At 40.2% G+C, this 13,114-nt stretch overlaps 1 protein-coding gene across 2 annotated transcripts in view; it reads right to left on the reverse strand.

Moving 5' to 3' along the window:
- Positions 1–8,877, reverse strand: part of grik2 (glutamate receptor, ionotropic, kainate 2) — a 204,499-nt gene extending 195,622 nt beyond the window's left edge. Inside the window, exons 1-2 of one of the 2 annotated variants that reach the window (XM_029451364.1) lie at positions 8,735–8,871; positions 5,596–5,987 (exon numbers count right to left, since the gene is read on the reverse strand). In XM_029451364.1, the coding sequence (XP_029307224.1) occupies positions 5,596–5,713 (118 nt within the window). In that variant the 5' untranslated portion in view covers positions 5,714–5,987; positions 8,735–8,871. Of the gene's footprint in view, positions 1–5,595; positions 5,988–8,734 lie in introns of both variants that reach the window. The other variant, XM_029451365.1, reaches the window with a different exon arrangement.
- Between the last annotated feature and the right edge of the window lie 4,237 nt (positions 8,878–13,114).

Below are 13,114 nucleotides of genomic sequence, written 5' to 3' on the forward strand. Positions count from 1 at the left end.
CTGACTGGAAAAACAGCTGAATCTTAAAAAACGATTTTAACTCACACACACATAACGGCCAATCCAGCAAGTGTGGCAGTCCAAATATTAAACATTGAAATGATTATTTTCAATTATATTCTCTTGTTGCAGATTGCTCTTTCTGTGAGTCCACATCTTACTGTACAGCAGGACTTCTGACAAACTGGAGCTTGAAGGAAAAATGAATTGATGCAATTTTAAACAAGATGGCTAAAAAGAGAATATCCAGGATCATAAGTCAATAAAATGTGCTGCATTACATTTTGAATTTGTGTAAAATATGGAAGAGTTCCTTTAATTTCTCTCAGCCATTGTAGACTCTATAGACAGAGAATTGCTTACAGACAGTCTCTGCCATTTTAAGATGCTACTGAATTGTCCCCACGAATATGTTAGCAATCCCAAATGATCTTGGTATTGTAGGTTCTGTGGATGAAATGGTAAGTTAGTGGTAGGGTTGCCAGGTTTGTGTATTTCCTGTACAAGGGGAGCTATGTTTATGGATCCATACATCTGATGATCTGGCTCTGTATGCTGGATTATACATTATTAACTAGCTGCAGCACTGGCAGTAGCATCTGTGAGATAAATGAAGGGAAATTTAAAGCAGTTGGTTTTCATAGTTTTAACTCTTTCAACATCACAGAATGAGCCTAATATAAGAACCACAGCCTGACTGATACTGGATGTTTGAGACCGTAACAGATACACGTTCTTTTTGCTGTTTTGTTTTTTTATAAACATATGACTAGTATTTTTCATGGGGACCCTTTGAATAAGTTTTATTTAAACAATGTGTGTAAAATATTGTATGTACTAAGCAGAACATTTACAGTGACACTTAACTTGTCACTGTTGTCTGGTGAACAAATGATGACATAATGACAAAAACAGTTTAGATTTCCTGAGAGCAAAGTGTACGTTTTGAAAGATAGTCTAAATGTAGATTAGTGTCTGAACAATGACAACATTCCATATGATGCAGGTTCCGTTTTGAGAAAAATATGTAAGTAAATAGTTATGAATTAAGCAAAAGTGTTGGTGTGTGTCCTCACACATATAGAAAAGGAGAAACTACACACAAACACAAACACAACAGTGCATTTTTGATGTCCAAGAAAATTGCCTCCCCAATGTTATAACCAATCGTACACCTCTGGTATCAGGCCATAAAACCATCAACAAACAACAGCATCTGAGCGACACCACATATACATGTGCTCATGAGAATAATAGATGTATCAGTCCAGGACATAATCCTCTTCACACACTCATCTCTTTACCACTGAAAAGGTCTCATTTTGTTTTGGCTCTGAGCAAAAGGTCAGAAGTCAGGCGTTTGACACATGTTCAGTTGTGTTTGTGTTGAATAGACTGCTCATGCTCCACCCTCATAATCAGTATTAGACATATGGGTTTCTTTTTCTATTACAAATGTAATGTTATATCTGCTCATATGTTTTGCATAAAGACTCCGATATTCAAGCCTTGCCTATGGGTTCCTGCAGGAGTAAAAGGTGCTGTGTATGTACCACATGGTGTGTCTCAAAGCCCTCTCCCTCCCCTCAGCATCTTTGTTATAAAGATACAGATGGAATACTGACAAAATAATGTTTGAGGCCTTAAAGCAAACCAGTAAATTTTCCATGCTTACCTAACGGTAGGTGGAAAATATTGTGGTTGTGGATAAAGGTCTGTGACAGGACACAAACTCCAGGTTCTGCACTACATGCCCATCCACCACCCCGACCTCCAACCCCAAATGTCAGCTTCACTACATAAAGGACATCCTGCTTCCTGTATTGCAACTGAACATAAATGTTAAGGTGCAGAACCACCCAGTCTGTGGCTCTGAGACTGAAGCCAGTTGGTTCCTACTGAAGACTTTTTAGATAAAGATTTACTAGTTTTTCACTCAAGCAGGTAGAAATAATGCATTTGTGGGAGACTTTATTCAGGTGTAGATTAATACACATTTAGTGTTTTTGTCACCTTATGATATTATAATCAGTAATATCTCCAAGCTGTCTCTTCAGAAAACTCTTACGCCTACAGCTACATTGACAAACTGGAAAACAAATAGGGAAATTAGCTTGTTCATTGAAGGATGCTGTGATTATCACCTCCCATTTCATACCTAATGCTCTCCATTGCACAATGATCTGCTTAGCCAACAATTGTTTCCAAGCAGCTTGCGTTTCTCTGTAAATCCTCTTATTTACAATTCATTGGTGAGGCGGGGGCCAGAGTCTGGATGATAATGTCAACTTTTCTGTTCAGTTATTGACAGACAGCCTTCTCAGACAGCGAGTTGTTTTCTAAAGAGGGTTTTTCTGGCCTCGACCTGCAACGTTTAGTTTGTCTGCCCCATTAGATGGTGACCTTCATACTAATGCCAACCATGGCAGTCAATGCACCTGATTCAGTCTGCACTCTGTCTGAAAACTTACTTGGCAATAAAAAAGATTCTGATTCTGATTCTGAAGTGACCCTGAATATGGTTTCTCCTTCACACGGGTAATCTAATTTCCTGACCTCACCTGTCTGCAATACAACTCCTCAAAAACGCAAACATTTCAGCAGACCCATCTGGCTGGAGTCATAGTTACAGAGCTGGCAGGTCACGTGTTGCTGTGGTTCGGTCTATCGCTGCTTACAGCTGATCTGTATCAAGCATTATCTTCAATGGGCTGTGGGAGAATTCAGCGATGTGCTTTCTATTATCAGAGGTTGTCAACAAACACAACTGTGTATCACACCATGTGAGCGTTTACGCTGCGTTAATGTTCGTATTCCCTGCACAGCTGTTTAAAATATAATCTTGACCATGTACAGTATATCTGCTCAAAAGCTCTATGAGAACTCACGATGGAAATCTATAAAAAGCCTTATTTATCACATGATCTGGTCAGATTGATTAAAAATGACAGCTTTGGCATTCTTACTCTGAGTTGTTTTTTCTTGTGCTTGAATTTAAAAATGGAAATCCAGTTTAGCTATCCATCACTCTTGCACCATAATTCTAAATATAATATAATATAAACTGCGTGTTGTTGAGATTATTGCATTAATAGCAAGTTCTTTTCATGTCATTTCTCAGAGTCAAAGCTGCTCCACAAACAGAGGAAATCTCATTTGTAAAGTCAAAATGAAATTGGCGGAGAGAAAGCAGCACAGTTCTGACAGTGGACAGAGGGAGTCCACGTGTATGACGTAACTAATATTATGAGGCCCTTTCTCCTATTTAAAGATACACTCTCATTATAGCACTCAGTAACATCCCTTATTTTCTGAAACTTGGTGAATGATTAAAGTTATCATTGAGTGCTAAAACTGGGGGGGGGGGGAGTTTTAAAGACATTGGCCTACAAAGGTGGGCGGGTCAAGTGAAACACACTGTTGAGTTGCATCATGGGAAGGGTAGGATCCAGTGTTTCTGGAGCTTGATCCATATTAGGGACTAACAGTCAAGATATCTCAGCCTCTGCAGCTTGAATGTTGAGCATTTGTTTTTTAATCCATATCTCAAAGGTTTCCACTCATGTATTGAAGTGCAATACTAAACTGTTGGAGTGCCGCTTTAATGTTTATACATATTTATATTCTGATCAGGGTTTTCTCTTTGCAGCTCAATCAATACAGTTATCTCCCGAGCCACTGATGTGGTGAATGTTTTCACAATTCAAACTGAAATCTGTCACCTTGATCAAACTTTAAGCAAATGCACATGCAAGACCCAGACACCCGCTGAACAGGTCTTTCTGCACACAAGTGGCTGGTAGCTGATGAAAGCAGCTTGGCAAAGGAAGAGAGGACATGTTGTCCAACAGAAAGATTAAGGGGTTAACTGTCCAGCATCAGCCTTCGTATGTGTTCAAATACAGGCCGATTTAACCGAGGAGCAGCAAAGGACTGATGAAATAATGGGATGTCATGGGGTACCGCGTCACTGCCTCAACACACTGTATTGCCCTCAACATATGGAGGGAATGACTTGGAGCTGGGAGCCAGTCAACGTAATGTAAAGAGACTACGACTTTGCTGACACCCTGCAGGCCAGAGGTTCACAGGATTTCACCTTTCTATCATCTGCACTTTGATTAAGATCCTTTATCTCCATCAGTGCGAAAATCAATCTGCACCTCATCAATTTGCATTAATGAATTAAAGAAATGTACATTGTGGATTTAATTACTGAGGATATTTCTTCAGTGCTGTTTCTTCCAATCCATACAAAACTAAAACGTTGAATTATTCAACCAAAAGTGCGATATTAACATATCAGTGTGCTGGTGACAGTAGTAGCAATCTGCGTACTTGTGTATCTGTGTGCATTATTGTGATTGTGTTGTGTGTTAGTGTGCTCACATTACTGTGTGTTTTCTTGAGAAATTACATGATTGTTAGGGTCAAATAAATCAAACATTTTATTCTAATGATTTTGTTTCTGTAACGTTTTTCCTTCTTTCAGCTGCTCTGTTCTGTGATCGCAGCCACACTGTGTGAATCTCTAACCGCTGGTCCCAGCATTACAAATGTTGACTCATTCAGAAGCACGGTCCTTAATTTGTGTATAAAATGATACACAAGACGTCTGGAATATTGCTATTCGATAAAATGATGCAGCTATGAAAATATGGACCTGGGGTGGAATATTTCCTGTGTAGGAACAAACATAATCTATTCAAAGGGTTCTAATTATAATAGTGATGTTTTTTCGTACTTTAAAGCTGCAATTTAAGGGGAAAATGTCATCAAAATGTTCCCCTACAGCATATTTCTGAAATATAGATGAGGCATGTAGGCATATATGAAAATGTAGAGAGTGTATTATTCTTTAAACAAAAAAAGTGAAGTGACTGTAATAAAATTATTTAACTTTTTCACTGTTGTTTTTTACACACTTTTGCACACACACACAAACACACACGCACACACACACACACACACACACACACACACACACACACACACACACACACACACACACACACCACTACTACATTTAAATAAACTGTACAATATGAATTATTGAATAAATATATACAAAACACCCGCACACACACACACACAAACGCCATAACTTCAATATCTAGAACGCACAGGCACACACACACACACACACACACACACACACACACACACACACACACACACACACACACACACACACACACACACACATATATGAACTAATAAACATCTGACACTGTCCACAGTGGTGTGATGGTGAAGTGTGAGGGGCATTCAAATCTGCAAACATTAAACCTTTTAAATGTGAAACTTTCCAAATAGCAACAAGTGACAGGTTGCCTCCTTATGCATCTTACAGCTTTGCATAATACTAGTGCAGATCTGTGCCAACTCTTTGGATGCACTACTCTCGTGCTATTGCTACTAAAAGCCGCGTTCACAGCAAATAACACTCAGAACAGCAACTTTCCCACAAGTAAGGAAAGGCAGGGAAAGTGAGTCTCCAACAGGTCGGGATGATAGCAACATGCGTTATGGGGATGAAAACACACCAATCAAACTTTTAGGACTACATGAGAGGAAAAAGAAGAAGTAGCTCACCAAATCTCAAGACGTGTGGCATCCCATGAGAATATCCCACACAGTGTAATAGCAGCAGTAGAAGCCTGACGGTCCACCTAACTCTCGCATTAAGTATCATCAAGGAGGTAATCTTCATGGTTCTTGTGTGGTGCACAGGATTTTTATTCCCTGAATCGGTATATTCCCCAGAATTGTTTTCTCTTTATCGTGAAGCAAGACGGCTGGGCACCACCGGCGGGCTGGGTAACGCTTTCCCCACATCCATTTAGCAAAAAAACACTGCGTGTCCAGCTCACTGCGCCAAGGAGAAACAGCCCTCCGAGTCAGCTGAGGAAGATGATGGTGGAGGTGGTGGTGGAGGTGGCTGGGCATCCATATTAGGCAGGGCAGAGCTTGAAGAAATCCATCTACTGAAAGACACAGGCAGAGATTGGAGGGAGTGAGAGGGGGAGAGCGGAGGTTTGAGGAGATCCAGCGTGAGAGTGTGAGTGAGTGAAGTGGCGGTATCAGCAGCCTCTCCAGCCCGAGCTCCTCCTGCTGCACTGCCGCACAGCATCTGACGTCGAGCCAACACTAGTAGTGGGGGAGCGCACAGGGTGGATCGGGCATGTTTCTCGGCTACTACTGACCACACTACGCCCCTTTATCTATATTGCCCGGGGAAATTGTCATGCATCCCCCACTGCTCCCCCCTTCCTCCCGTCTCTTTCCCCAATGTCGCGTCCCCGGCCAGCTATCCGCCGCTCTCCGGTTTTCCCTCAGATTTTGCCTCGTTTCGGTCCAATGGCCGTTACTGTCAGCGGAGCGCCGCCGTGCACGGACGTTTAAAAGACAATCTTTGAATTTGAAAATATCGCCTGTGTTTGATCGGAGTCACTCAAGCTTGGACTCATGTGAGGGCTCCGTGAAGCAAACCTGTCACTGTACACTCAACATGATGAATAGCCTCACCCCCGTTCTATTTCAGCACTGTTCCGTCTTTTGAATTATTACTTTTTTATTTTCTACTTTTCCTGCGACAGCCTGTTAGATTAGAGACAGCCCGTAACATCACATTTTAATTCAATGTAATGTGTTTCGTCTGACTTCTGATCGCGAGAAGTGGCATATCGGCTCCTTTATATGACTATTGAACTACGTGGTCTGAAAGGCGAAGACATGTAAGTGTCATGGTCAATATGCTCCCATAGGCTGGACTGTGGCCTCTAACCTGCTATGTAAATAAATCACACAATTCCATAACGATTTTACAACCATATGGGTTCATTATACTGGATATATAGAAGCACAAATTATTACTGTTTTATTTCCAAGGTCGGTAAATGTGCATGCAGAGTTTTCAGTCAAATTCTGGTTGGTTAATATGATGCATCATTTCTAAATCTTAAATATTCCATCTCTAAACTTCACAATTTAGACAGGATAGAGAGTATTGCATATATGGAGGTCAAGCTGATTTAAACATGGCGCAAATAAAAAGAGCGGCAGGCTGTCAGCACTAAATTAATATGGACAGTATTTCCAGGAAGAAATTAAGCTATGAGAAGATATTCGTTCTTACTGTTACATCGTCAGTTATTTTATTTAGATATAAGACAGTCTCTGAAGAAGTAAACGGCTTAACATGCAGGCCAAAGTTGATGAAATTTGTTTTAAACGAGTCTTTGCTTTGAGGAGTTTGCAGCACCACGGACAGGGAATCAGTTTGGATCAATATTTGCATGGAGGCTTTTCAGCACCACGGAGAGAGACTGTATTTAAAACCAGTTTCTGTACTGATAAGGTTTCAGCACCATAGACAGCGACTCCACGGCCCCTTGTGTTCCTTTTTTTTGACAGTTTGTTTGGCTCCTTAATTAGCAGCGGGGCATTCTGGCTGGACCGAATCCATGTGATACAGTTACAGCTAATGCGTAAAGGTTAAATATTGTTCCACTACAACGCCTGCCTCCACATTAGCATTCATTTATAATGGCCAACACCCAAATAACTACCATGCCGGACTGCCCAACATTTTTTGGAAAGCTGAAATTAACTAATATGTAAATTGTATGCACAGGCTAACTATTATTTTAAAAACCAACCAACGCCATAATTAAATTAAATAGTTAGGACATTATTTTAACACACCTGGAAACATGCAGATGAACTTACAAGTTGATTTCTCCGTTTTTAGAATAGGCTTGTTTTTAGATGTGTTGTAATAGCTTCCGTTTTAGAGGTTGTCAGTAGGTTTCCTATGTGACTAATGAATGAACGAAAAAACGTGTCTGAGATGTGTTTGTCTCTCCGCGTGCAGTGAGTAAATCGGCGCAGTGATTTAACGCACATCCAGGTCATAATAATAAGGAGCAGATCTGAACTAATAAGAACACAAAGCTGCAGTTCTGACAGCCGTGCAGAACGGCCACGGAGGTGCTTATGGAGTCTGCAGGGTAGGCAGGTGAAAAAAAACACAATTGGCACGGGTGTGATTTCTTATTTCCAGCTCTTTTTTAAAGCTCAACAAATGCTCCTTTGTACATCTAAAACGGGTTTTAAAACATGCTGAGCGGAGCCCCTCCACCCAGTAGCGCCGCGTGATGTTAAAGTTGATTTAAAGCTAATGTGCTCATCAACTATCGGATTTAAATGCGCGACTCGTCTCCGCGAGTTCCCATCCAGCCCCGTGAAGTAGATGGGTTATCTACGGATCATTCATAAAGCGGATCACGGTAGGCATTTAACGACCCTCATAACCCCACAACAGTAAAGTCATCAGCCCGGGGAGGAGGAGAAGAAGAAGGAGGAACCCGAAAAGGTGCCAAGCGTCTCCAAATAGAGGTCGGGCAAAGACACGGGAGGTCACATATCTCCAAGGCTTATTAAACCACAAGTCGGAGCTTATTTCTGAGACATTTCAATGTTATTTTCGTATAGATGCGCAGGTTAAAAGCGGCTTTGTCCCTTCTAAACTCACAGATGAACTTCAAACCTGACCGTTGAGGTGCGTAACGGTGTTTTCTGCGCGTTTTGTTGGTTGGAAACGATGTTAAAAAAATCTCATACGTCGGCCTCATCTGTTTCCAAAGAACTGTTCCTGAAAAGATGAAACGCGCAAACAAATAGAGCCTTAAAAACATGTAAATATGTGTGAAGTTGAAAATAATGGTCTTACCCTCGGTAGAGCTGGAGCAGGGAAGAGTCACCAGAGCAGCACAAAGAAGTTGATTTGTTTCTATGGAGGAGCCGAGTCGCTTCCCCCGCACTTGCATCTGGTAGCGCTGCGCTCCGGCCGTATGGGAGACACGCCTCCTGTCGGACGGCAGGACGCACTGCTTAAAGCAACAGGGGGGCACACCGGACCATGGGACTCACCGACACCGAGGCTGCAGTTTACCCCGGCGGAGGAGACTGTTTGTCAGGTTGGACTGAGGCACATTATACTCCTTTATCCGCTGGATAGTTCAGCCCCGACAACCCTGAGGACATGTGCACTGTGAGCAAGTATACAATTGTAATGTGGCCATCAGAGGCGATAGTTGGGTGTTAAAGTGTGGTACTGTCCATGCTACAGACTGGGTGAGCCAAAAGCAGATCTCATCCGTCAGGAATGTGAATAAATGCGCCATATTGTTATTTTTATTGTTAATCACAATCTTCCCTTCAGGACTATAGTAAAATTGCCTTTTTCAAATAGTAATATCTTCTCAGTCAGCCGTCATTCCCCCACAGATTTAATTTTACACATTAAATGTAAACAGGATGCAGTTTAATTTGAATTCATGAAAAGTCAAATAGGCGTTTAAACAGAGTTTAAAGAGGTTATGGGATGTTACTCGAAATTTACAGATTACAGCAGATCCCACTGTTTGAATTTCAGGGGATTAACCCAGAGCTTGGTGAACCCAGCTATTTAAATTCCTCAGACTCATAGTTTAATTTGCATTTTTGACAAGCTATAAAGACTTTCAAACACAGTGTATGGAGTGTGTTTGAAAGTTGTTTAAAATTGGTTCACCAAAGTAATTAAGTAAAGGTTTTGTCAAAAGAAGCAAAGTGAAGTTATCAGTATTCCAAACTGTATGCAGTTTTAGAGGCTTGGCAGTTTAAATAAAAAGTACAGACAACAACATATTTAACTGCTTGGGGTTTGGTATGTTAACTAAAGTTAACTTTTTCTAGATCCATAAAATCTTTTTTATTATGAGCCAAAACTGAAGGACCTCAGTAAACACCAAGGACAACTCATGTTCAGTATTAGAACGCCTTTAGGATAATATATCCAGAACATTTTGTGAAATGTAAAATAATGCAAGAGAGCTCTTTGAGATGATAAACGTCGTCATAGAGTTCTATAACGGTTGCAGTTCACAGGTTCCCACATTGTCCGAACTTAAAGGAAATGTTATGAGATTAGAAACATTCACATGTAGCAGATGGTAAACCTAAATGGAGGATCAATGTTGCTTAGGAAAATGATCTTCATCAACTATCTTTCCTCCTGAGACTGAATTATTTTGCGTTTGTGACAGAAACAGAAATTCTCTCACAGTGTATGGAGTGAAGTGTTGTTATTTACTTGTTTATTAGATGTATTTGTTTTGTCAAAGGATTAGAAGCAAAGAGGTTTCCAACCTTTAACTATATTAACTGTAACCTAAAGGTTACATAATAATACAAATATATTAAGAATAAATTATATTTTTTTTAAAGAATGGGTGTACAAAGGAAATTTGAAGTCATTCTTTACTGATTTTATTTCAGTGTCATTTCAGAGGCGATGACACTGATGGGATAACAGACAAGCCTAACAGCGATGCATGAATAAGTATTGTCATGGAGCATGTTGCAAAGCAATGTAACAAATGAATGAAGAACTCCGCCTGTGTGGTGAAAAGCTTTCTCTGTTTCAATTTGTGTTTATAGGAGCATGCGACAATATCTCGACATTAGGAGAGATAATGTCTTTCAATACAGAAAGATCTTGTTACATCTTGATTTGCAGAGAAGCAACTGAAATGATCTCCTATGTTTGGCAATGCCACTTCTCTTCAGATTCAGTGTCGCAATAATTGACTTAAATGAGATAGAACACCTTTATTTTTTTGCGGTTCACTGCTCAACATGAATACTCCTTTCATTTTGTTTCGGCATATCAATCAAAAGGCAGGATCAGAAATAAGGGGAACAAAGGGAGGCCATCAGACAGAAGTAACTGCAATAAGATATACAATTTAGTGGTGAAGGATCACATCCCTGCAGTAATGGAGGCCTGATCTGAAGTCACAGTCTGGAGCTGAAATGAAAGGGAGCTTTGATCACCCCCCCCCCCCCACACACACACACACACACACACACACACACACACACACACACACACACACACACACACACACACACACACACACCACCCCCCTAGCGTGCTGCATGAAAAGTTGAATTGTGGGGGCTACAAATAAATAGTCAATGACAGCTCTGTGATTCAACAACCTCTGCTACTTTCACCCATGTGAAATAAAAGGAGCTGAAATCTTTGTACAAAGATAAATAAGATAATATAAAACAAGATAAGATCCGATAAAACATTTTAGAGTTTCCCTGATGTTGAATGTTTTAATGTTAAAGATGCCGGACATATTATCTGGCCAGAGAATTCTTTGTTTTTTGTTGCACTAATGCTACTTTTCCTTTCTTTACTGTTTTTGTTCTGTTCTGTGTTGTCACGTTTCTGGTGTGTAGCATCATGGACTAAGCAACAACATTTGGTTGAGCAGCCCTGTGTGGCAGAATGGCAATAAATGATCCTTGAATCCTTGAGATGAATAATGCAGCATGACTGACACTGACAGTTTTTCGAGAACATAGATAAAGGGTGAGATCCAAAAATAAAGTTAATTGAAACCATCCATTGAATAAAGAAACTTTAAAAAAAGAATGCAGATCCTGCTGTTTTAGTTTGGTGATTTGGGCCAGAGTTTGAGCTTAACATTAGAGAAATAATGTATTAAAAAGGCATGATTCAGAAATGGAAGATTTTTTGAGGAAAAGGTTATGAGTCTGCAATAAAAGTCAGCACATCAAAGATTAAAGACAAAATCCAGAAAGAAAAGTCAGTTCCTTAATGTTCGACTTCTTGTCATGGTGGCACCTGCCATGTCTGGTCACAGTAGACTCCACACATCATTTAAACAAGTTATAACATGTTATACTAGTTGTAACATGTTTAGCTTAGAAGCAACTGTTGTATGTCAAATGTAATAGCTCAACATATATTGTAATAACAAATTAAAATTGGATGTTTTAAATCCGTCTCATATCTAGCACCATTTCCATCACAGCCATCACGTCATGCTCTGCGTAATCCACATGCAGTCGTGCTCCAGTTATTTACACGTTTACGGTTGCCATTCAAACACAAAGCACATGCAATGATTGCACATTGTTCCCTCACATGTATTTGAAGTGAAATATAGAATGTCTTTCCAGAATCCACCTCAGGAAAAAGGCCAAAGCCAAAACAAATCTAGTTCAACCTATGAATGTATACATACAATATAACACTTATACAACATATACAATATAAGTGTTTGAATAATGTACACGAGAATGTGTATGCATGTTCAGCACATCTCTGGATCAGCCGTGCCACTGCTGCAGTCACCAGTGCAATTCTCTCAAACTGACACCCTGGCATGTAAAAACCATCAAGTGTCAGACTTAAAAGGGTCATTTTTAATATATTCAGCTGCACACAGAATTGGTCCACAGCCCTGTCAAAGTGCTCTTATAATTGCTTTAAAATCTTTTGCAGAAGGAAGTTCTATAGAGTCGAATCGTTCTGTTTCAACCCTGTCCAGTACACTTAATTCTGCCAAAGACTGTAGATTAGAGTGATTTAATGTTTCTGAAAACAAATCAAGAAGCTAATGAAGTAAGCAGACCACTAAATGGAGCTGGGATTTCCTTATTTATTGAATGGGGCTTAGCTTAGGTTTCACTTTTTCCAAAGACATGTCAGATGAACTGTCAGATGAACTGTCAGGCTGCGAGGCGCACCAGGCAGCTGCAGGTGGACTGAGGAGCTTCCAGAGCCGAGAACAACCTGGTACAGAACAGAGCTCAGAGAGGCCCACCAGCAGAGATGCTGATGCTCAACCCAGCATCAATGTCGATGTTGGAGGATCCTGTTAACCCCCAGGATACAATCAAATAAAAACAAAAAGGTATCTATCTTTAGGAAAATATTTGTACTATATAAATTAATATATTTATATAGTACAAAGTTACAGTTTGATTGGTGTATTGCATTATTTCCATTAGCACACATTGGTAGAATACATTTTGAATGTGCATGAACGTGAGTTTAATGTCTGCTAATAGCAAAAACGGTATACTTTTACAAATAGTATACATTAAATACTGTATACAATTAAGGGTTCAGTGTGCTTGAGGCTTGCTCCCTAAACCTCGATGACAGGAGTCATCAGTGGGGTAGGATCTCATTTAGTCAGTCCAATCGCTGCACTTTTCTTGAAGCTGCGCCACAGAGCGACAC

The sequence above is a fragment of the Cottoperca gobio genome, chromosome 16, assembly GCF_900634415.1.
Source record: "Cottoperca gobio chromosome 16, fCotGob3.1, whole genome shotgun sequence".
NCBI classification, from domain to species: Eukaryota; Metazoa; Chordata; class Actinopteri; order Perciformes; family Bovichtidae; genus Cottoperca; species Cottoperca gobio.